This window comes from Oncorhynchus nerka, linkage group LG4 (genome assembly GCF_034236695.1).
Source record: "Oncorhynchus nerka isolate Pitt River linkage group LG4, Oner_Uvic_2.0, whole genome shotgun sequence".
Taxonomy (NCBI): Eukaryota; Metazoa; Chordata; class Actinopteri; order Salmoniformes; family Salmonidae; genus Oncorhynchus; species Oncorhynchus nerka.
This window is the reverse complement of record NC_088399.1, coordinates 47,239,936-47,266,192: the sequence shown is the minus strand read 5'-3', so window position 1 is coordinate 47,266,192 and position 26,257 is coordinate 47,239,936. Positions and strand designations below refer to the sequence as shown.

Here is a 26,257-nt window from a genome sequence, read left to right as displayed (position 1 = left end):
ATTTACTGTATGGTTAGTGAGAAAGTCCATATTGCAAATGTACGGTCCCTTACTAGACGTCCGAAAACGTTTGTAAAATTCGCGGACGGCGTCGGGCCGAGCGGCAGGGCCGGACCTACCCGGAAGTCATCAAACGAACTTTCTCGGACATTCGGTTTCCGTTTTATAAAAGAATCAAATTTGGGTAATTTTTCCGCTGTCCCGGTAAATCCCACAAGAGGGCATAAGCAATCATATTGCAAATGTACAAAACATCACGAATCACGACGTGGCCTTATCTCCAAAACGGAAAATATTTCGAAGCCAAAACTTGGTGAGCGTAGGTTTGGCATAATGGTCAGTTGGCCCCGAACAAGATAGCGTCTAGGCCTCAACGATTTTTGAGTTATGGCCATTTTTCTGGGATTAAAGGTCCAAAATGAAAAGAGAGCAATAATTTTTCCACTTCACGTCAAAGTCAAGGAGCCTCCGGAGTCAATAAAAAAAGAACCAGCCATTTATCTATCGTCATTTAAGAGAAATCATACAATGTCAAATTGGTGATGTTCAAAAATAGTTTTTTCTTTTTTAACCTGATAGTCCGCCCACCCCCGCATGCGGTAGCGTAAATACAGCCTCAAGCTCATTACCATACCATTGCGATTTCTAAAAATCGCAAATGAAATGAAATAAATATGCCTGCTCTCAAGCTTATCCTTTTCTTAACAATCCTGTCGTCTCAGATTTTCAAAATATGCTTTTGAACCAGAGAAAATCAATAATTTGTGTAAGAGTGGTGATAGCTAGCTTAGCATTTAGCGTTAGCATTTAGCACGCAACATATTCACAAAAACCAGCCAAGGAATCAAATAAAATAATTTACCTTTGAATAACTTCAGATGTTTCAATGAGGAGACTCTCAGTTACATAGCAGATGTCCAGTTTTTCCTGAAAGATTCTTGTGTAGGACACATCGTTCCGTTTTGTTACTATGCATTTGGCTACCGAAACTAACCGAAAATTCAGTCACCTACACGTCGAACTTTTTTCCGAATTAACTCCATAATATCGACTGAAACATGGAAAACGTTGTTTGAATCAATCCTGAAGGTGTTTTGTCATATATCTCTTCATTGAAATGCCGTTGCTGGAAGCCTGCATTCTTCTGTGATTCGGATGGAAAAATACTGGGAGCTGACTTTTGCGCATCAATTTCCATGCAGACACCGTGCGGGACACTTGGCAATTGTAGTCTCTTATGGTCAATCTTCCAATGATATGCCTACAAATACGTCACAATGCTGCAGACACCTTGGGGAAACGACAGAAAGTGTCCGTTCATTCCTGTCGCATTCACAGCCATATAAGGCGATCATGGAAAACGTAGCCTCAGAAATCCTGTTCATTTCCTGGTCGCTCAAACATCTTGGTTTTGCCTGAAGCATTTGTTCTAAGGCACTCACAGTGAAAATCTTTGCAGTTCTGGAAACGTAAGAGTGTCTTCTTTCCAAAACTATCAAGTCCAAGCATAGTCGAGCATCTTTTCGTGACAAAATATTGCGCTTAAAACGGGCACGTCTTTTTATCCAAAAATGAAATAATGCCCCTATAGGACTAAGTGGTTAAACAGTTACAGATCCAGTTGCAGGGTGTTCATACAAATCTTTTTAAAGTGTGCTGTGGAGCTCTGCGAGATTTCTGTGATTTTCTATGATTTTCTGAAATAACACACACTCACACTCCATAAATAACTCAGTTCTTAACATAAAGACTTAAAACTCAGGATTCTGTAAAGGCATACCCCAATCAGGATATGAGTTTATTTATAGCTTCCTGTGCCAACCGGAAGTGCCTTAAATGGTGTCATAGTGGCTGTTTCCAAGGGTTAAAAAGGTCAGATCTTTTCAAAACTTCATGTGTGTGATTAGGCAACCCCCATACACTGTAAGTCAGTCATTTCTCCCAACAGATGTCAAATAAAAGCTCTCTCTCTCTCTTACACACACACACACACACACACACACACACACACACACACACACACACACACACACACACACACACACACACACACACACACAGCAAGGATGGAGTGACAAAGTGCTGTGCTTAAAGACACACAGAGCCTGCAATGGCATTTCCATATTCTCTAGGCCATGTCGAGTTCAACGAGACGCCCCGCTTGACCGTAGCTTGCTCTGAGTGCAGCGACCGTGAAAAAAAGTAGGCCCAAAATGAAGCCTGGCCCTAAATGTCATTTGCTTTTGGGTGACAGTGAGAGAACCGTTAGGGTGAGAAGCACAATTCGACCTCAGGTACGATCCTGAGGTCCTCCCGATCTGTGCAAGCCTAACCTTGACCGTGTGGCATTAACCCTTAACAGTAAAACAAGGTTTTTTGATCTCACAGATTACAATGACATCTCTCCCCATAGGAATACATTGCCTGCTCCTCTAAAGTCAACCTGAAGCCTATGTGGGTTATGAACCTGTCTTCGATGACAGTCCATCAGGACACTATGAGGTCTACCTGTGTCGATTCTAAGCTTCCTGGACCAACCGGAAGTGGTTCAAAACACCCTAAACGTGTATATCCATACCCTACCTGCAGTTTGATAGAAATAGTGCATTCAACCCTGTGTAAATCAGTCAGTTCTTAACGTAAAGACTTAAAACTCAGGATTCTGTAAAAGCATACCCCAATGAGGATATTTGTTGACTTATAGCTTCCTGTGCCAACCGGAAGTGCCATAATTGGTGTCTCAGGGGCTGTTTCGAGGGGTTAAAAAAGTCAGATCTTTCCAAAACTTCATACATGTGATTAGGCAACCCCCATGAACTGTAAATTAGTCATTTTTCCCATAAAATTTCAAAGAAAATCTAAATCACACACACACACAGCTTGGAAGGAGGGACACATAGGGGTGCGTAGAGACATACACTGCCTGCATTAGTTAACCTTGTTGGAACTTTTAAAGAACCGTCAGACCTAGAGTTCCGAAACTTTAGAATCCTGTTCTGGACCTCAGGTCGATAGTGCGTGATGAGTTTCGTGGCTCTAGAAGGTTCTCGGACCGAGAAACAGCCTTGTACATTTGTAATGACTTCAATTCATTTTTGCATCACGAAAATGACGACATTTAGAAATGTCCCAGAGTCGCAAGACTAGGTGCATTGCGACCGTCTCGGCCCATATAGACGGACCCCAATGTTTCTGTCCGATAGCTCATTCAAGGACCCCGTAGCAAGTCATGGAAAAAAGTGGATTTTCAGCACCAATTAGGGTCTTGCTCGGACACCAAATGACCTATCGAGCCGAAACTTGGGATTCGAGGTCGCCTCAGCTAGGCCTACACATGACATCTGAACTGGACCCGCAGCTGGAACGTAACTACGTGTTTTACGTTTTTATTATGATTTGAACAGAAGGCGTTGTGAATTTTGGGCCAGCTCTGAAGTATGTGATAGTTGGCTACTAAACGAGTTGTAAAAAGTGGGTTTGGTGTCAGTTTGTATCAGTTTGGTGTCAGAATGATATCTAATTGAATGATGGACGGTGACTTGCTGGTGACTATTGTCCATTTGCAATATGTTTAAACAGTGAGGTACCATCACCAAAGTGACATTCTGAAATCAACCCTAACGAGCGATGGAGAGGAACCAGAATCACTGCCCAGCCATCCCGAGTTCATCGGGCCAGTCAATTTAGCATTCCTGCAGGATTTTTATAGCATGACAAATTCGTGATGGTAAATGCCCATTGAACCATATTGCAAATGCACAGTGACTTTGCAAAAGTGAGAAAACATAAACAAATGGACATAATGAAATCAACACAACGAGCCATGGAGAAGACCCACTATCAGTGCCAGGCCATCCTGTGTTCATCAGGCCAGTCAATTTTGCATTCCTGCAGGATTTTTGAGCATGACAAATTCGTAATGGTAAATGCCCATTGAAACATATTGCAAATGCACGTGCATTTGCAATATGATTCAATAGTGAAAAAAACATCACCAAATGGACATGATGAAATCAACACAACGAGTGAAGGAAAGGAACGACTATCACTGCACGGCCATCCTGTGTTCATCAGGCCAGTCAATTCTGCATTTCTGCAGGATATTTGAGCATGTCAAATTTCTTATGGCATTTGGCCCCCAAAAAAGTGACTTTTGACTTTGACCTGCTATGAAATCATATTGCAAATGGACAAAACATATGCCTTATGCACAAGTAAAAAAAAAAAAAATTATGATAATAAAAGTTGACAAAAGTATAGTTTGAGCAAAGTATAGTTTGACTTTTGAGCATGCCAAATTCGTGATGGTAAATTCCCATTGAAACATATTGCAAATGCACGTGCACTTGCAATATGATTCAACAGTGAAAAAACCATCACCAATTGGACATGATGAAATCAACACAACGAGCGATGGAAAGGAGCAACTATCACTGCCCGGCCATCCTGTGTTCATCAGGCCAGTCAATTTTGCATTTCTGCAGTATTTTTGAGCATGTCAAATTTCTTATGGCATTTGGCCCCAAAAAGAGTGACTTTTGACTTCGACTTTCTATGAAATCATATTGCAAATGGACATAACATATGCCTTATGCACAAGTAAAAAAATTAATTAAAAAAAGATAATAAAATATGACTAAAGTATGTTGATACAGTTCTTATACATGTGTAATTGACACAAAAGTTGAAAGAATTTCAAAAAACGGTCCAGAAAGCACTTTTATAAGGGGTTGCTAGGTTATGTAAAAAAAAATCACTTTTTCAAAATTTTGCTTTTGGATGTTGACTTGGGTTGCATTTGCAATATGAAAAACCACGATGGAGCGCACTCGCCACCTGTTGGATTTTCAAAGTGTTACACCTGGCATTTGCCATATGGCATTTGCAATCAACTTTACATGAAACGACGCCGAATCGGGTGGTATTGGACACCGTGTATATGGTTTGTCCAATGCCAATGACTTCCCATTCATTTTTGTCCATTTCAGGGGGGTGTTCCCTTACTTCTTTAAGGTTGCTGCCCCTATCATCGCCAAGCCTATCTCTGAACTTTTTAACAAGCCTCTCCTTTCTGGGGAGGTTCCCATTGCTTGGAAGGCAGCCATGGTTCATCCTTTATTTTAAGGGGGAGATCAAGCTGATCCTAACTGTTATAGGCCTATTTCTATTTTGCCCTGTTTATCAAAAGTGTTGGAAAAACTTGTCAATAATCAACTGACTGACTTTCTTGATGTCTATAGTATTCTCTCTGGTATGCAATCTGGTTTCCGCTCAGGTTATGGATGTGTCACTGCAACCTTAAAAGGTCCTCAATGATGTCACCATTGCCCTTGATTCTAAGCAATGTTGTGCTGCTATTTTATTGACTTAGCCAAAGCTTTTGATACGGTAGACCATTCCATTCTTGTGGGCCGGCTAAGGAGTATTGGTGTCTCTGAGGGGTCTTTGGCCTGGTTTGCTAACTACCTCTCTCAAAGAGTGCAGTGTATAAAGTCAGAAAATCTGATGTCTCAGCCACTGCCTGTCACTAAGGGAGTACTCCAAGGGTCAATCCTAGGCCCCACGCTTTTCTCAATTTACATCAACAACATAGCTCAGGCAGTAGGAAGCTCTCTCATCCATTTATATGCAGATGATACAGTCTTCTACTCAGCTGGTCCCTCCCCGGATTTAGTGTTAAATGCTCTACAACAAAGCTTTCTTAGTGTCCAACAAGCTTCCTCTACCCTTAACCTTGTTCTGAACACCTCCAAAACAAAGGTCATGTGGTTTGGTAAGAGGAATGCCCCTTTCCCCACTGGTGTGATTACTACCTCTGAGGGTTTAGAGCTTGAGGTAGTCACCTCATACAAGTACTTCGGAGTATGGCTAGATAGTGTCCTTCTCTCAGCACATATCAAAGCTGCAGGCTAAAGCTAAATCTAGACTTGGTTTCTTCTATCGCAATTGCTCCTCTTTCACCCCAGCTACCAAACTAACCCTGATTCAGATGACCATCCTACCCTTGCTAGATTACGGAGACATCATTTATAGATAGTCAGGTAAGGGTGCTCTCGAACGGCTAGGATGTTATTTACCATTCGGCCATCAGATTGGCCACTAATGCTCCTTATAGGACACATCACTGCACTCTATACTCCTCTGTAAACTGGTCATCTCTGTATACCCGTTGCAAGACCCAGTGGTTGATGCTTATTTATAAAACCCTCTTAGGCCTCACTCCCCCTTATCTGAGATATCTGCTGCAGCCCTCATCCTCCACATTCAACGAGCTGCAACAAACACTCAAACTGGACAGTTTTATCTCAATCTCTTCATTCAAAGACTCAATCATGCGTGATGTATTGTTGTCTCTACCTTCTTGCCCTTTGTGCTGTTGTCTGTACCCAATAATGTTTGTACCATGTTTTGTGCTGCTACCATGTTGTGTTGCTACCATGCTGTGTCATGTGTTGCTGCCTTGCTATGTTGTTGTCTTAGGTCTCTCTTTATGTAGTGTTGTATCTCTTGTCGTGATGTGTGTTTTGTCCAATATTTATTTTTCATTGTTAATCCCAGCCCCCGTCCCCGCAGGAGGCCTTTTGCCTTTTGGTAGCCATTCATCGTAAATAAGAATTTGTTCTTAACGGACTTCCCTAGTTAAATAAAATAAAACATTTTAACAACCAGTTAATCCAATAAAATGACCCTTTGAATGTGATATTACAGTGCAGAACACTGTTTTGACATTAGGCAATACACTTGCACTACTCATTAACATTGACTGAACATCACATTTCCATAATTTCTATCCCATGTCTGATCAAAGGTGTGATCATTGAAGACATCTTCAATAATCATTGATACAAAAAATAAATGTATTGTTTAATTACAACATACTGTATGTATTCTGTAATCAAATAAAACTAAATGAAAGAAACAATATTTAGCAGGCACTAGTTTGCATTAAGCCTGTCTTGAGCATTTGGCCATAGGTTCTCATCGACATCACAGTAAATGTGCCCATTGCTCATGTACTTAGGGAAAAACCTTTTTGGCATGGCGAACCCAAGCCTGACACAGGTCTGGAACAATGACATTGCATGTCTCATTCATGGCCTGAATGAGGAAGGTAGTCTCATGGGTATGGCAATGATACATCTTTCACCTGTACTGTAATCGTCATGTATTGTATTTTACAGTATTGTATTGTTCCTGTACGTTACTCAGTTCGTGTGGCACTAGCAACACCAGAGTTGTGGGTACGATTCCCACTGGGGTCACATACGAAAATGTGCAGACTCACTGTTGTCACTTTGGATAAAAGTGTCTGCTATGTAAATGGAATATATTGTATTATGGTATTACAGTAACTTATTTTTTATTTATTTTATTTCACCTTTATTTAACCAGGTAGGCTAGTTGAGAACAAGTTCTCATTTGCAACTGCGACCTGGCCAAGATAAAGCATAGCAGTGTGAACAGACAACACAGAGTTACACATGGAGTAAACAATTAACAAGTCAATAACACAGTAGAAAAAAAAAATGGGCAGTCTATATACAATGTGTGCAAAAGGCATGAGGAGGTAGGTGAATAATACAATTTTGCAGATTAACACTGGGGTGATAAATGATCAGATGGTCATGTACAGGTAGAGATATTGGTGTGCAAAAGAGCAGAAAAGTAAATAAATAAATAAATAAAAAAACAGTATAAAAACAGTATGGGAATGAGGTAGGTGAAAATGGGTGGGCTATTTACCAATAGACTATGTACAGCTGCAGCGATCGGTTAGCTGCTCGGATAGCTGATGTTTGAAGTTGGTGAGGGAGATAAAAGTCTCCAACTTCAGCGATTTTTGCAGTTCGTTCCAGTCACAGGCAGCAGAGTACTGGAACGAAAGGCGGCCAAATGAGGTGTTGGCTTTAGGGATGATCAGTGAGATACACCTGCTGGAGCGTGTGCTACGGATGGGTGTTGCCATAGTGACCAGTGAACTGAGATAAGGCGGAGCTTTACCTAGCATGGACTTGTAGATGACCTGGAGCCAGTGGGTCTGGCGACGAATATGTAGCGAGGGCCAGCCGACTAGAGCATACAAGTCGCAGTGGTGGGTGGTATAAGGTGCTTTGGTGACAAAACGGATGGCACTATGATAGACTGCATCCAGTTTGCTGAGTAGAGTGTTGGAAGCCATTTTGTAGATGACATCGCCGAAATCGAGGATCGGTAGGATAGTCAGTTTTACTAGGGTAAGCTTGGCGGCGTGAGTGAAGGAGGCTTTGTTGCGGAATAGAAAGCCGACTCTTGATTTGATTTTCGATTGGAGATGTTTGATGTGAGTCTGGAAGGAGAGTTTGCAGTCTAGCCAGACACCTAGGTACTTATAGATGTCCACATATTCAAGGTCGGAACCATCCAGGGTGGTGATGCTAGTCGGGCATGCGGGTGCAGGCAGCGATCGGTTGAAAAGCATGCATTTGGTTTTACTCACGTTTAAGAGCAGTTGGAGGCCACGGAAGGAGTGCTGTATGGCATTGAAGCTCGTTTGGAGGTTAGATAGCACAGTGTCCAATGACGGGCCGAAAGTATATAGAATGGTGTCGTCTGCGTAGAGGTGGATCAGGGAATCGCCCGCAGCAAGAGCAACATCATTGATATATACAGAGAAAAGAGTCGGCCCGAGAATTGAACCCTGTGGCACCCCCATAGAGACTGCCAGAGGACCGGACAGCATGCCCTCCGATTTGACACACTGAACTCTGTCTGCAAAGTAATTGGTGAACCAGGCAAGGCAGTCATCCGAGAAACCGAGGCTATTGAGTCTGCCGATAAGAATATGGTGATTGACAGAGTCGAAAGCCTTGGCGAGGTCGATGAAGACGGCTGCACAGTACTGTCTTTTATCGATGGCGGTTATGATATCGTTTAGTACCTTGAGCGTGGCTGAGGTGCACCCGTGACCGGCTCGGAAACCAGATTGCACAGCGGAGAAGGTACGGTGGGATTCGAGATGGTCAGTGACCTGTTTGTTGACTTGGCTTTCGAAGACCTTAGATAGGCAGGGCAGGATGGATATAGGTCTATAGCAGTTTGGGTCCAGGGTGTCTCCCCTTTGAAGAGGGGGATGACTGCGGCAGCTTTCAATCCTTGGGGATCTCAGACGATATGAAAGAGAGGTTGAACAGGCTGGTAATAGGGGTTGCGACAATGGCGGCAGATAGTTTCAGAAATAAAGGGTCCAGATTGTAAAGCCCAGCTGATTTGTACGGGTCTAGGTTTTGCAGCTCTTTCAGAACATCTGCTATCTGGATTTGGGTAAAGGAGAACCTGGAGAGGCTTGGGCGAGGAGCTGCGGGGGGCGGAGCTGTTGGCCGAGGTTGGAGTAGCCAGGCGGAAGGCATGGCCAGCCGTTGAGAAGTGCTTATTGAAGCTTTCGATAATCGTGGATTTATCGGTGGAGACCGTGTTACCTAGCCTCAGTGCAGTGGGCAGCTGGGAGGAGGTGCTCTTGTTCTCCATGGACTTCACAGTGTCCCAGAACTTTTTGGAGTTGGAGCTACAGGATGCAAACTTCTGCCTGAAGAAGCTGGCCTTAGCTTTCCTGACTGACTGCGTGTATTGGTTCCTGACTTCCCTGAACAGTTGCATATCACGGGGGCTATTCGATGCTATTGCAGTCCGCCACAGGATGTTTTTGTGCTGGTCGAGGGCAGTCAGGTCTGGAGTGAACCAAGGGCTGTATCTGTTCTTGGTTCTGCATTTTTTGAACGGAGCATGCTTATCTAAAATGGTGAAAAAGTTACTTTTAAAGAATGACCAGGCATCCTCAACTGACGGGATGAGGTCAATGTCCTTCCAGGATACCCGGGCCAGGTCGATTAGAAAGGCCTGCTCACAGAAGTGTTTTAGGGAGCGTTTGACAGTGATGAGGGGTGGTCGTTTGACTGCGGCTCCGTGGCAGATACAGGCAATGAGGCAGTGATCGCTGTACCTGGTGGGTTCCTTGATGATTTGAGTGAGATTGAGGGCATCTAGCTTACATTGTAGGACTGCCGGGGTGTTAAGCATATCCCAGTTTAGGTCACCTAACAGAACAAACTCTGAAGCTAGATGGGGGGTGATCAATTCACAAATGGTGTCCAGGGCACAGCTGGGAGCTGAGGGTGGCCGGTAGCAGGCGGCAACAGTGAGAGACTTATTTCTGGAGAGGGTAATTTTCAAAATTAGTAGTTCGAACTGTTTGGGTATGGACCTGGAAAGTATGACATTACTTTGCAGGCTATCTCTGCAGTAGACTGCAACTCCGCCCCCTTTGGTAGTTCTATCTTGACGGAAGATGTTATAGTTGGGTATGGAAATCTCTGAATTTTTGGTGGCCTTCCTGAGCCAGGATTCAGACACGGCAAGGACATCAGGGTTAGCAGAGTGTGCTAAAGCAGTGAGTAAAACAAACTTAGGGAGGAGGCTTCTGATGTTGACATGCATAAAACCAAGGCTTTTTCGATCACAGAAGTCAACAAATGAGGGTACCTGGGGACATGCAGGGCCTGGGTTTACCTCCACATCACCCGCGGAACAGAGAAGGAGTAGTATGAGGGTGCGGCTAAAGGCTATCAAAACTGGTCGCCTAGAGCGTTGGGGGCAGAGGATAAGAGGAGCAGGTTTCTGGGCATGGTAGAATATATTCAGGGCATAATGCGCAGACAGGGGTATGGTGGGGTGCGGGTACAGCGGAGGTAAGCCCAGGCACTGGGTGATGATGAGACAGGTTGTATCTCTGGACATGCTGGTTGTAATGGGTGAGGTCACCGCATGTGTGGGAGGTGGGACAAAGGAGGTAACAGGGGTATGCAGAGTGGGTCTAGGGGCTCCATTGTGAACTAAAACAATTATAACTAACCTGAACAACAGTATACAAGGCATATTGACATCTGAGAGAGACATACAGCGAGGCATACAGTAATCACAGGTGTTGAATTTGGAAAGCTAGCTAAAAACAGTAGGCGAGGCTAATCCGCTAGCACAACAAACAGCAGGTAAAATGGCGTTGACTAGGCAACGGGGCCGACAGGTAAGACAAACAAGCAGAAAGGAGTACCGTGATTAATGGACAGTCCAGCGTGCGTCAGCTATGTAGCCAAGAGATCAGTGTCCAGGGGGCAGCGGTGGATGGGCAGGGGGGCTGGGCTGGCGAGTGTTATCCAGGTTTTTTTTTTTAAACTAACAATGACTAACTAGCTTGTAGCTGGTTAGCGTCTGGAGGTTCTTGAGTGTGTCATAAAAATAAAAATAAGAGTAAAAGTAATAGCGATTCCGTATCACATTGGGTGAGGCAGGTTTCCGGAAGGTATAAACAAATTAAAAATCAAAAAGAGATAGAAAGTAAATGGGGTCAGAGAGTGATTGGGACGCGGTGGTTCAGACGGTTAGCAGGCCTGTGCTAACAAGCTAACAGTTCGTAGGCCCGAGCTAGACAAGGTAGCAGTTAGCGGACCGGAGCTTGACAAGCTAGCCGTTAGCAGGCCGAATTAGCAAGCAGGGAGATAGCGAGGGCTAGAGAGTTAACCTTTGGGGGACGTCGCGATGGGGTGAGTCTGTTTATTCCTCTTCATGCGGTGAGCTGGAGATACAGCGATTCAGAAAGCTCGCGGGCCTTGGCCAGCAGATGGATCTTTGGCGATGTCGCAGCGGAAAAGCCTGTTGAAACCCCCTCGGACGATTATGTCGGCGGACCAGTCGTGATGGATCGGCGGGGCTCCGTGTCGGCAGTAGAGGGTCAGTAGAGGTTCCAGGCCAATTGGCAAATGCAATTTTAGTAAAGCAGTGTAAACCCCACCAACTTCATTTTGGATACATGTTTACTGTACAGGGTATGCATTTGTTACATACAGTACATCTCTGATCTTGTCAACATCAGATAAAATTTACTGTAAAGTAAAATCATAATAGTCATCATCATAATAGTACATTACAGTATACACTGAGTATACAAAACATTAAGAACACCTGCTCTTTCCATGACAGACTGACCAGGTGAATCAAATCAAATGTATGTCACATACACATGGTTAGCAAATGTTAATGCGAGTGTAGCGAAATGCTTGTACTTCTAGTTCCGACAATGCAGTAATAACCAACGAGTAATCTAACAATTCCAAAACTACTACATTATACACACAAGTGTAAAGGGATAAAGAATATGTACATAAAGATATGAATGAGTGATGGTATAGAACGGCATAGGCAAGATGCAGTAGATGGTATCGAGTACAGTATATGCATATGAGATGAGTAATGTAGGGTATGTAAACAAAGTGGCAGAGTTTAAAGTGGCTCGGGTGGTTGTTGTCCTTGATGATCTTTATGGCCTTCCTGTGACAACGGGTGGTATATGTGTCCTGGAGGGCAGGTAGTTTGCCCCCGGTGATGCGTTGTGCAGACCTCACTACCCTTACGGTTGTGGGCGGAGCAGTTGCCGTATCAGGCGGTGATACAGCCCGACAGGATGCTCTCGATTGTGCATCTGTAGAAGTTTCTGAGTGCTTTTGGTGACAAGCCAATTTTCTTCAGCCTCCTGAGGTTGAAGAGGCGCTGCTGCACCTTCTTCACGATGCTGTCTGTGTGGGTGGACCAATTCAGTTTGTCTGTGATGTGTACGCCGAGGAACTTGAAACATACTACCCTCTCCACTACTGTCCCATCGATGTGGATACGGGGGTGCTCCCTCTGCTGTTTCCTGAAGTACACAATCATCTCCTTTGTTTTGTTGACGTTGAGTGTGAGGTTATTTTCCTGACACCACACTCCGAGGGCCCTCACCTCCTCCCTGTAGGCCGTCTCATCGTTGTTGGTAATCAAGCCTATCACGGTAGTGTCGTCCGCAAACTTGATGATTGAGTTGGAGGCGTGCATGGCCACGCAGTCGTGGGTGAACAGGGAGTACAGGAGAGGGCTCAGAACGCACCCTTGTGGGGCCCCAGTGTTGAGGATCAGCGGGGTGGAGATGTTGTTACCTACCCTCACCACCTGGGGGCGGCCCGTCAGGAAGTCCAGTACCCAGTTGCACAGGGTGGGGTCGAGACCCAGGGTCTTGAGCTTGATGACAAGTTTGGAGGGTACTATGGTGTTAAATGCTGAGCTGTAGTCGATGAACAGCATTCTCACATAGGTATTCCTCTTGTCCAGATGGGTTAGGGCAGTGTGGTTGAGATTGCATCGTCTGTGGACCTATTTGGGCGGTAAGCAAATTAGAGTGGGTCTAGGGTGTCAGGTAGGGTGGAGGTGATATGGTCCTTGACTAGTCTCTCAAAGCAGTTGCACTGATGACGGAAGTTTAGCTCAGTTTAGCTCAGTTACCTTAGCTTACCTTAGCTTTCTTTGGAACAGGAACAATGGTGTCCCTCTTGAAGCATGTGGGAACAGCAGACTGGGATAAGGATTGATTGAATATGTCCGTAAACACACCAGCCAGCTGGTCTGTGCATGCTCTGAGGACGCGGCTGGGGATGCCGTCTGGGCCTGCAGCCTTGCGAGGGTTAACACGTTTAAATGTTTTACTCACGTCGGCTGCAGTGAAGGAGAGTCCGCAGGTTTTGGTTGCGGGCCCTGTCAGTGGCACTGTATTGTCCTCAAAGCAGGCAAAAAAGTTCATTAGTCAGCCTGGCAGCAAGACATCCTGGTCTGTGACGGGGCTGGTTTTCTTTTTGTAATCCGTGATTGACTGTAGACCCTGCCACATACCTCGTGTCTGAGCCGTTGGTTTGCGACTCTACTTTGTCTCTATACTGACGCTTAGCTTGTTTGATTGCCTTGCGGAGGGAATAGCTACACTGTTTGTATTCGGTCATGTTTCCGGTCACCTTGCCCTGGTTAAACGCAGTGGTTCGCGCTTTCAGTTTCACGCGAATGCTGCCATCAATCCACGGTTTCTGGTTTGGGAATGTTTTAATTGTTGCTATGGGAACGACATCTTCAATGCACGTTCTAATGAACTCGCTCACCGAATCAGCGTATTCGTCAATGTTGTTGTTGGACGCAGTGCGGAACATATCCCAGTCCACGTGAAGGAAGCAGTCTTGGAGCGTGGAATCAGATTGGTCGGACCAGCGTTGAACAGACCTGAGCACGGGAGCTTCTTGTTTTAGCTTCTGTCTGTAGGCAGGGAGCAACAAAATGGAGTTATGGTCAGCTTTTCCGAAAGGAGGGTGGGGGAGGGCCTTATATGTGTTGCGGAAGTTAGAATAGCAATGATCCAAGGTTTTACCAGCCCTGGTTGCGCAATCGATATGCTGATACAATTAAGGGAGTCTTGTTTTCAGATTAGCCTAGTTAAAATCCACAGCTACAATGAATGCACCCTCAGGATATGTGGTTTCCAGTTTGCAAAGAGTCAAATAAAGTTTTTTCAGAGCCATCGATATGTCTGCTTGGGGGGGAATATATACGGCTGTGATTATAATCGAAGAGAATTCCCTTGGTAGATAATGCGGTCGACATTTGATTCTAGGAATTCTAAATCAGGTGAACAGAAGGACTTGAGTTCCTGTATGTTGTTGTGACCACACCAAGTCTCGTTAACCATAAGGCATACGCCCCCCGCCCCTCTTCTTACCAGAAAGATGTTTGTTTCTGTCGGCGCGATGCGTGAAGAAACCAGCTGGCTGAACCGATTCCGTTAGCGTCTCTCAAGTGAGCCATGTTTCCGTGAAGCAAAGAACGTTACAGTCTCTGATGTCCCTCTGGAATGCTACCCTTGCTCGGATTTCATCAACCTTGTTGTCAAGAGACTGGACATTGGCGAGAAGTATGCTAGGGAGTGGTGCGCAATGTGCCCGTCTCCGGAGCCTGACCAGAAGACTGCTTCGTTTCCCTCTTTTACGACGTCTTTGTTTTGGGTCGCAGGCTGGGATCCATTCCGTTGTCCTGGGTGAAAGGCCTTTGAATGGGGTATGGTAGTAGGTGCCAGGCACACCAGTTTGAGTGTGTCAAGAACTGCAACGCTGCTGTGTTTCCCGTTAGTATGAAATCTTAATCAAAATGTATCAAGAATGGTCCACCACCCAAAGGACAGCCAGCCAACTTGAAATAACTGTGGGAAACATTGGAGTCAACATGGGCCAGTATCCCTGTGGAACGCTTTCGACACCTTCCATGCCCTGACGAATTGAGGCTGTTCTGAGGTACAGATATAGATTTTCATTATGTAGTTCTCAAAATCTGTAGTAGACAAACCAGTTTACCATCTATAGGTTTACCAAACGGTTTAACGATGATCAATTAAGAGCAGTCAGATTAAGTAATAGTAAATCTATTTTGACAAATGAGAAGAGAACCATTTTAAAAGTTTTGTGAGCATTGCATTGTGAAAGGCAATTACTTTATAAGAACATGTATTGCAATTAAACACTGATTACGTTTAGTGACGAATGTACTGTATGTTTGTGTGTGTTGTACCTACAAAATAAAACATGTGCTTAGAGTTTTGCAACAAATATCTATGATGATCTGTTTTGAGTTTTGCACTATGAGTTGTGAAAATACTGGTGAAAATCGCACCAAAGTGATAAAAACAATGTTACCCTAACAGCTGACAAAACCCCCTACACATGTCCTCCTCTCCCAAGTAAAGGAGCAACAGTGGTTCTTTAAAGCCAGCGATAATATATCTTTAATGACCTACTGTACTGTCACCGTTCCCCTGGGATCATAAGATCATTAGTCACAGGAAGCCATTTCTAAGGACGGCATCTTTGTGTCAAATGATCAGCTGAATGTCAGAAGTCACCATAATAGGAAGGAACAACCGTGCGTGTGTGTGTGCGTGCGTGTGTGTGTGTATATATGTGTAGACTATTACACTGTGCAGTATGCGATATGCTGACTTAACAGAATCCCATCACAGCAGAAGCAAAATCAAATTTATTTCCAATCAACCAGAGCGTTACATTACTATTCTGGAACCAGGCCTCCAGAGGAATAATAGATGTATCTGACAAGAGTTAGTTTTCATCATATTAACTACCTAACAGAAATTACAGTGTGTTCATTATACGAACTAACAGCAATACACAATTCACTGAATGAGAATATTCTGTACTTTATCTTGGAATAATCTATTTACTCAGTTTTGCATTTATCCTTGGATCGTCACTGGAGGCTTCGTGCCATGGATCATCACTGGAGGCTTCAGGCCATGGATCAGTCGGGTGCGTGGAGCTGGCACAACGCGTCCTGGCTGGATACCCACTTTAGCTCGGTAAGTGTGGCGAGCTGGCACAGGACGCACTGGGCTGTGAAGGCACACTGGAGGCATAGTGCGTAGAGCCGGCGCAGGATATACTGGGCCGTGGAGGCGCACTGGGCGTCTGGAGCGTAGAGCTGGCACAACGCATCCTGGCTGAATACCCCCTGTAGCACGGCAAGTGTGGGGAGCTGGTACAGGCCACACTGGATTGTGCTGGCAAACTGCGGATGCCGTGCGTAGAGCTGGCGCAGGATATCCTGGTCCGAGGAGACGCACTGGAGACCAGGACCGCTGAGCCGGCACAATCTGTCCCGGACAGATGCTCACCTTAGCACAGCAAGTACAGAAAGCATGCACTGAATGCACCGGGCTAAGGGTGCGCACTGGAGGCACGGTGTGCAGAACCGGAAAACATGGTATCTGAACCGTGACCAACTCCTCATCGTAATTACAGGGAGTTGGTTCTTGTTCCCACCTTTGCTCCGCTCGCCACCCCGTGTGCCTCCCCCCATTTTTTTGAGGCTGCCTCTCATGCTTTCGTCGTTTCCTTGATTCCTGGTCTCGTCGCCGTTCCTCTCTCGCTGCTTCCGCCTGCTTCCATGGCATTACCTCCTCCCAGGTCCAGGATGTCCTCCACTCCTGGGCACGCTGCTTGGTCACAAACTAGCCCAATCCTCACATTGGCAGTCCCAGCTCTTTGCAAATGTACACAATCACCTTGGAAAGGAGGGCACGGGAGACAGCAGGAAGTTATGTCCAGTGTCGCCCTAGCGGAGGCACAAGACTAAGCAGACTAAAAAAAGCCCAGATCCCCTGATTCCAGTGGACAGACACCAGGGAAGAATAACATTGACAAAGTGTCAAAATGGAAGGAAGTTGCACTTCCAATGAAGTGCAAGTTAAGTATTGGATATTGTTCCTTAGCCTCTAACAGAGCTGTCGTGATCCGTTTGACGCAGTGATGGAATTTGGCACACATGCTCAGGCATAGGAGTCTAGCTAACCTGTAAAGTATCCAAGATGGCGTAGCAGTCAGACTGTGTCCTTCGTCTTGTCGTGTCCCATGTATATATTTTTTTCTTCGCATATGTTTTATATATTTTTCCAAACCTCAACTTCAAAATACTCTCCTGCAACCCGCCTCACCCAATGTGGTGTGGATCTGTTTATTCTAAAGTATTTTTACTTACGTCGGAACCGAAATCCCTCAACAGAAGCTAGCCAGCTCACTAGCTACTAGCCCTGCTTATCCATCACGACTGGACTACCGACGTAATCTGCCCGAGGGATTTTTTCCAACAGGCCCCTCCGCCGTGACGTCCCCCGAATGCCCATCTGCTAGCCTGCTAGCCACGGCCCACTAGCTGTCTAGAGCATATTGGATGTTAGCTGAATAGATCCATCGGCCAATTTCTTGGGCCACTATACCTATTTTGCCAATTGGACTTGGACCCCTATGCTACTCAGAACCCTACCAATCCATCACGACTGGTCTATCGACGTCACCGCACGCCGTGGCTAAAACAGACTTTCCTCCGCCATGACGTCCCTCCTAAGGCCCTTCTGCTAGCTTGCTAGCCCCGGCCTGCTAGCTGTCTGAATCGCCATGTCTCCAGCCAGCCCAACCACTCACTGGACCCCTATGATCACTCGGCTATGCATGCCTTTCCCTAATATCAATATGCCTTGTCCATTGCTGTTCTGGTTAGTGATTGTCCTATTTCACTGTAGAGCCTCTAGCCCTGCTCAATATGCCTTAAACCATTTAGTTCCACCTCCCACATATGCAGTGGTTTAAACGTCTCTAGAGACAATATCTCTCTCATCATTACTCCAATGTAATCATATCCTACCATACCTTTGTCTGTACATTATGCCTTGAATCTATTTTACCGTGCCCAGAAACGTGCACTTTTTACTCTTTGTTCCGAACGCACTAGACGACCAGTTCTGATAGCCTTTAGCCATACCCTTACCATACTCCTCCTCTGTTCCTCTGGTGATTTAGAGGTTAATCCAGGCCCTGCAGTGCCTAGCTCCACTCCTACTCCCCAGGTGCTCTCATTTGTTGATTTCTGTAACCGTAAAAGCCTTGGTTTCATGCATGGTAACATTAGAAGCCTCCTCCCTAAGTTTGTTTTATTCACTGCTTTAGCACACTGTGCAAAACCCGGATGTCCTAGCCATGTCTGAATCCTGGCTACCAAAAACCCTGAAATTTCCATCCCTAACTATAACATTTTCCGACAAGATAGAACTGCAATCTACTGCAGAGATAGCCCGCAGAGTTCTGTCTTACTATCCAGGTCTGTACCCAAAACCATTTGAGCTTCTACTTTTAAAAATACACCTTTCCAGAAACAAGTCTCTCAATGTTGCCGCTTGCTATAGACCACCCTCTGCCCCCAGCTGTGCCCTGGACACCATATGTGAATTGATTGCCCCCCATCTATCTTCAGAGCTAGTGCTGCTAGGTCACCTAAACTGGGACATGCTTAACCCCCGGCCATCCTACAATCTAAGCTTGATGCCCTCAACCTCACACAAATGATCAATTAACCAAAATCCGTAATCACGGTCACCCTCATAGATATCATCCTAACCAACTTGCCCTCCAAATACTCCTCGGCTGTTTTCAACCAAGATCTCAGCAATCACTGCCTCATTGCCTGCATTCGTAATGGGTCTGCAGTCAAACAACACACCCCTCATCACTGTCAAACGCTCCTGAAAACACTTCAGCGAGCAGGCCTTTCTAATCGACCTGGTCCGGGTATCCTGGAAGGATATTGACCTCATCCCGTCAGTAGAGGATACCGGGTTATTCTTTAAAAGTGCCTTCCTCACCATCTTAAATAAGCATGCACCATTCAAATAATGTAGAACCAGGAACAGATATATCCCTTGGTTCTTTCCAGACCTGACAGCCCTTGACTAGCACAAAAAACATCTTGTGAATTTCTGCATTTGCATCGAATAGCCCCCGTGATATGCAACTGTTCAGGGAAGTTAGGAACCAATACACACGGGCAGTTAGCTTTCCTAAGGCTAGCTTTTTCAAACAGAAATTTGCATCCTGTAGCACAAACTCAAATAAGTTCTGGGACACTGTAAAGTCAATAAGAGCACCTTCTCCCAGCTGCCCACTGCACTGAGGCTAGGAAACACTGTCACCACCGATAAATCCACTATAATTGAGAATTTCAATAAGCATTTTTCTACAGCTGGCCATGCTTTCCACCTGCCAACCCCTACCCCGGTCAACAGCCCTGCACCCCCCACAGCAACTCACCCAAGCCTCCCCCTCTTCTCCTTCACCCAAATCCAGATAGCTGATGTTCTGAAAGAGATGCAAAATCTGGACCCCTACAAATCAGCCGGGCTAGACAATCTGAACCCTCTTTTTCTAAAATGATCTGCCGAAATTGTTGCAACCCCTATTACTGTCCTGTTCAACCTCTCTTTCGTATCGTCTGAGATTCCCAAAGATTGGAAAGGTGCCACGGTCATCCCCCTCTTCAAAGGGGGAGACACTCTAGACCCAAACTGCTACAGACCTATATCTATCCTACCCTGCCTTTCCAAGGTCTTCGAAAGCCAAGTTAACAAACAGATTACTGACCATTTCGAATCCCACCGTACCTTCTCTGCTATGCAATCTGGTTTCATAGCTGGTCATGGGTGCACCTCAGCCATGCTCAAGGTCCTAAACGATATCATAACCGCCATCGATAAGAGACAGTACTGTGCAGCTGTATTCATCGACCTGGCCAAGGCTTTCGACTCTGTCAATTACCAGATTCTTATCGGCAGACTCAACAGCCTTGGTTTCTCAAATGATTGCCTCACCTGGTTCACCAACTACTTCTCTGATAGAGCTCAGTGTGTCAAATCAGAGGGCCTGTTGTCCGGACCTCTGGCAGTCTCTATAGTGGTGCCACAGGATTCAATTCTCGGGCCGACATTCTTCTCTGTATACATCAATGATGTCGCTCTTGCTGCTGGTGATTCTCTGATCCACCTGTATGCAGACGACACCATTCTGTATACTTCTGGCCCTTCTTTGGACACTGTGTTAAATAACTAACTAAGCTTCAATGCCATAGAACTCTCCTTCCATGGCCTCCAACTGCTCTTAAATGCAAGTAAAACTAAATGCATGCTCTTCAACCAATCGCTTCCTGCACCTTAGAAATCTGGATTCCCAATGAAAAACCACTGAAAAGAGAGTGACTTAAAAAAAAAAGAATCTGAATGGTTTGTCCTCTGGGTTTTGCCTGCTACTGTTATACTCACAGACATGATTCACACAGTTTTAGAAACTTCAGAGTGTTTTCTATCCAAATCTACTAATAATATGAATATCTTATCTTCTGGGGATGAGTAGCAGACAGTTGAATTTGGGCATGCTTTTCATTCAAAATTCCAAATGCTGCCCCCTATCCTAGAGAAGTTAAGCACCAGCTGTCAGAGCAGCTCACAGGTCACTGCACCTGTACATAGCCCATTTTTAAATAGCCTATCCAACTACCCCATCCCCATACTGTATGTATATATTAATCTTGCTCCTTTGCACCCCAGTATCTCTACTTGCACATTCATATTCTGCACATCTACCATTCCAGTGTTAATTGCTATCTTGTAATTACTTCGCCACCATGGCCTATTTATTGCCTTACTTCCCTTATCCTACCTCATTTGCACACACTGTATATATACTTTTTCTACTGTATTATTGACTGTATGTTTGTTTATTCCATGTGCAACTATGTTGTTGTATGTGTCGAACTGCTTTGCTTTATCTTGGCCAGGTCGCAGTTGTAAATGAGAACTTGTTCTCAACTAGCCTACCTGGTTAAATAAAGGTGAAATAAATTTAAAAAATAAAAGTATGGTTCAGTTTGGCTGCATGGTGGCCCTGTTGGACAAGAAAAAACATTAATGCAAGCTCATTGGCTCATATTGTTTGAGCTACAGTCCTGCATTCAAAAACATGGGTACATAGATGTTATGTACCAAATTTGGTACTGATCAGTTAAGCGGTTCTGGAGAAGAAGACGTTTAAAGTAGTCAACATCAATACAAATGGTCCAAAATACATCAATCGCATATTGCATGATCGGTTTGATGTTGAGTTCTGATATTTGGCAAGCATGGTAAAATGACAGAAGTAGCTCATCCTAGGGTGATGTGCCCTATTTGTCCTGATGGTGGTACAGTGGGCCCACAGCTTGAACCCCAGCATTGCTGCTTGCAGCTTTAATAATCAATTTGGTATTTTCTAGAACTCTTCATTAATCAAACTCAAGGTTTTAATCTCACACATACTGTACAAACACATATACAAATACACGTGCCACCTTGATACACAGTATAAATCTTTGCAAAGATCATAATGCAATGACCATACAGCCACACAACTCTATCTACTAACACATTATACATCAACCAAATATTAAGGTATACAGTTGGTTTTGCCACTATAATGTACAATTTCATTCACTACACTATAAAGAGTGTAAAATGAGGATTCCAGTACTCACCAGACGATTCCCTGAGCTCCAGAACCGATGGATTTTAGATTCTGGTAACGTTTGAGAACTGTGAAGGTGGAATCTCCTACTTCCACACTGTAGAACTGGTTGTCCACTTTGCATTTGCTCATGTTGTAATGCTTGCCAATGTATGACACATCCAATTGTTTACCAAAACCCTGCAGTAAACAAACAAACAAAGGTCAGTGATGTCACTTTCACCTCTCTGACTGGCTCTACCACCAGTTGAATTATTACATTTAAGTAATTTGTTCGTCCATTTGTTTGTACGTTTATTCGTTCATTCAAATCAATTCAAATGTTATTAGTCACATGCGCCGAATACAACACAGTGAAATGCTTACTTACGAGCCCCTAACCGACAGTGCAGTTTCAAAAAATACAACAAACACACTATATATACAAAATTAAATTAGTGGATTCTGCTATTTCAGCCACAACCATTGCTGACAGGTGTAAAAAAAACAAAAAAACATTGACATTTAAAAAAAATCGAGCACACAGCCATGCAATCTCCTTAGTCAAACATTGGCCTTACTGACGAGCTCACTGACTTTCAATGTGGATGCCACCTTTCCAACAAGTCAGTTCATCAAATTTCTGCCCTGCTAACCCAGTCAACTGTAAGTTATATTATTGTGCTGTTTTGCTCAGCCGCAAAGTGGTAGGCTGCACAAGCTCACCGAACGTGTCCGCCGTGTGCTGAAGCATGTAAAAATCGCCTGTCCTCGGTTGCAACATTCACAACCGAGTTCCAAACTGCATCTGGAAGCAACGCAGCACAATAACTGTTTGTCGGGAGCATCATGGAATGGGTTTCCATGAACATGTAGCCGCACACAAGCCTAAGATCACCATGTGCAATGCCATGTGTCGGCTGGAGTGGTGTAAAGCTCGCCACCATTGGACTCTGGAGCAGTGGAAACGCGTCCTCTGGAGTGATGAATCACGCTTCACCATCTGACAGTCCGACGGATGAATCTGGGATTGGCGGATGCAAGAATACTACCTGCCCGAATGCATAGTGCCAACTATAAAGTTTGATGGAGGAGGAATAATGGTCTGGGACTGTTTTTCATGGTGCAGGCTAAGCCCTTTAGCTCCAGTGAAGGGAAATCTTAATGATGCAACTTTGTGGCAACAGTTTGGGTAAGGCCCCCGTGCACAAAGCGAGGTCCATACAGAAATGGTTTGTCTCGAACAGTGTGGAAGAACTTGAATGGCCTGCACAGAGCCCTGACCTCAACCCCATTAAACATCTTTGGGATGAATTGGAATGTCGACTGCGAGCCAGGCCTAATCGCCCAACATCAGTGCCCGACCTCCCTAATGCTCTTGTGACTGAATGGAAGCAAGTCCCCGCAGCAGTGTTCCAACATCTAGTGGAAAGCCTTCCCAGAAGAATGGAGGCTGTTATAGCAGCAAAGGGGGAACAACTCCATATTAATGCCCATGAATTTGGAATGAGATGTTGAAAGAGCAGGTGTCCACATACTTTTGGTCAAGTAGTGTATATAATACCATTTTAATTAATATCATGATGACTAGAACATGTCTGCAACATAAAGCCATATGTTATATATTCAGACTGCATAATACAAACAAATCAATCAATCAAGCGCCTGGTGTAACTGAGTCAGATTTGTAGGCCTCCTTGCTAGCACACGCTTTTTCAGTTCTGCCCACACATTTTCTATAGGATTGAGGTCAGGGTTTTGTGATGGCCACTCCCAATACCCTGACTTTGTTTTCCTTAAGCCATTTTGCCACAACTTTGGAAGTATGCTTGGGGTCAATGGAAGACCCATTTGCACCCAAGCTTTAACTTCCTGACTGATGTCTTGAGATGTTGCTTCAATATATCCACATAATTATATTTCCTCATGATGCCATCTATTTTGAGAAGCGCACCAGTCCCTCCTGCAGCAAAGCACCCCCACAACATGATGCTGCCACCCCCGTGCTTCACGGTTGGGATGGTGTTCTTCGGCTTGCAAGCCGCCCCCTTTTTCCTCCAAACATAACGATGGTCATTATGGCTAAACAGTTATATTTTTGTTTCATCAGACCAGAGGACATTTCTCCAAAAAGTACGATCTTTGACCTCATGTGCAGTTGCAAACTGGCTGGCTTTTTTTGTCTGGCTTTTTTTATGGCGGTTTTGGAGCAGTGGCTTCTTCCTTGCTGAGCGGCCTTTCAGGTTATGTCGATATAGAACTAATTTTACTGTAGATATAGATACTTTTGTACCTGTTTCCTCCAGCATCTTCACAAGGTCCTTTGCTGTTGTTCTGAGATTGATTTGCACTTTTCACACCAAAGTACATTCATCTCTAGGAGACAGAACGCATCTCCTTCCTGAGCGGTATGGCGGCTGCGTGGTTCCATGGTGTTTATACTTGGGTACAGATGAACGTGGTACCTTCAGGCATTTGGAAATTGCTCCCAAGGATGAACCAGACTTGTGGAGGTCTACAATTTTTTTCTGCGGTCTTGGCTGATTTCTTTTGATTTTCCCATGACGTCAAGCAGAGGCACTGAGTTTGAAGGTAGGCCTTGAAATACATCCACAGGTACTCCTCCAATTGACTCAAATTATGTCAATTAGCCTATCAGAAGCCATGACATAATTTTCTGGAATTTTCCAAGCTGTTTAACGGCACAGTCAACTTAGTGTATCTAAACTTCTGACCCACTGGAATTGTGATACAGTGAATTATAAGTGAAACAATCTGTCTGTAAACAATTGTTAGAAAAATTACTTGTGTCATGCACAAAGTATATGCCCTAACCGACTTGCCAAAACTATAGTTTGTTCAACAAGAAATTTGTGGAGTGGTTAAAAAACAAGTTTTAATGACTCCAACATAAGTGTATGTAAACTTTCGACGTCAACTATAGATAATAAGTTGCATGGACTCACTCTGTGTGCAATAATTGTGTTTAATCTGATTTTTTTATGACTACCTCATCTCTCTACCTCACTCATACAATTATCTGTAAGGACCCTCAGTTGAACACTGAATTTCAAACACAGATTCAACCACAAAGTCCAGGGAGGTTTTCCAATGCCTCGCAAAGAAGGGCACCTATTGGTAGATGGGCACACATTGAATATCCCTTTGAGCATGGTAAATTTATTAAATATTTTGGATGTTGTATCAATACACCCAGTAACTACAAAAAAACAGGCACCGCTCCTAAGTCAGTCACCGGAGAGGAAGGAAACCGCTTAGGGATTTCACCATGGTGACTAAAACAGTTACAGAGTTTAATGGCTGTAATAGGAGAACATTTAGGATGGACCAACAACATTGTATTTACTCCACAATACTAGCCTAATTGACAAAATGAAAAGAAGGAAGCCTGTACAGAATAAAAATATTCCCAAAACATGCATCCTGTTTGCCACATTTACCCAGAAAGACAAAGGCAATTCTAACATGTAGTGACTCAGGGTTGTGATTACATGTGTAAAGATATTAGATATTTCTGTATTTCACTTTAAATACATTTGCAAAGTTTTCTAAAAACATGTTTAAACTTTGTCATTACGTGGTATTGTGTGTAGATGGGTGAGATTTTTTTTATTTCATCCATTTTGAATTCAGGCTGTTACACAACAAAATATGGAATAAGTCAAGGGGTATGAATATTTTCTGAAAGCACTGTACAACTGACTGCTGTTGTTGGCACTAATTTCCTGAATTTATATTAAGACATTCTTATTCCCTCCATTTCCTCAATCCTTTTTTCTGTATGGACATTCACAGACAACCATGAAAACAAAACATACAGTACAGTATTCTGTGGGCAAAGGACTTGCATGACAGTGGGCGTATCATCATACATAACTAGCAGGGAGACAGAACCAGCAGGCAGCATAAACCGGACAGGATAGGGATGCAACATGGTGCTGTGGGTATGTCTACGGTGTAGGTCTGCATTAAAACTCCATGTGATCCCAGTCGCCGGTGTAGTCCAGCCGCTGACCCGGCACACACATACAGTGAAAACCTCTTTCCATCAGCAAGGGCATTGAAGATAAAACGTGGCTGGGTCTTTCAGCATGACAATGATCCCAAACACACCGCCCGGGCAACGAAGGAGTGGCTTCGTAAGAAGCATTTCAAGGTCCTGGAGTGGCCTAGCCAGTCTCCAGATCTCTACCCCATAGAAAATCTTTGGAGGGAGTTGAAAGTCCGTGTTGCCCAGCAACAGCCCCAAAACATCACTGCTCTAGAGGAGATCTGCATGGAGGAATGGGCCAAAATACCAGTGTGTGAAAACCTTGTGAAGACTTACAGAAAACGTTTGACCTCTGTCATTGCCAACAAAGGGTATATAACAAAGTTTTTTTATTGAGATAAACTTTTGTTATTGACCAAATACTTATTTTCCACCATAATTTGCAAATAAATTAATAAAAAATCCTACAATGTGATTTTCTGGATTTGTTTTCTCATTTTGTCTG

At 44.3% G+C, this 26,257-nt stretch overlaps 1 protein-coding gene across 3 annotated transcripts in view; it reads right to left on the bottom strand.

Annotated features, from left to right (window-relative positions):
- The window catches only part of LOC115128757 (mitogen-activated protein kinase 10), a 94,624-nt gene that overhangs the window by 61,069 nt on the left and 7,298 nt on the right, over positions 1–26,257 (bottom strand). For all 3 annotated transcript variants that reach the window (XM_065017601.1, XM_065017603.1, XM_065017602.1), the window contains exon 2: positions 21,772–21,941. In XM_065017601.1, coding sequence (XP_064873673.1) covers positions 21,772–21,893 — 122 coding nt within the window. In that variant the 5' untranslated portion in view covers positions 21,894–21,941. The remainder of the gene's footprint in view (positions 1–21,771; positions 21,942–26,257) is intronic.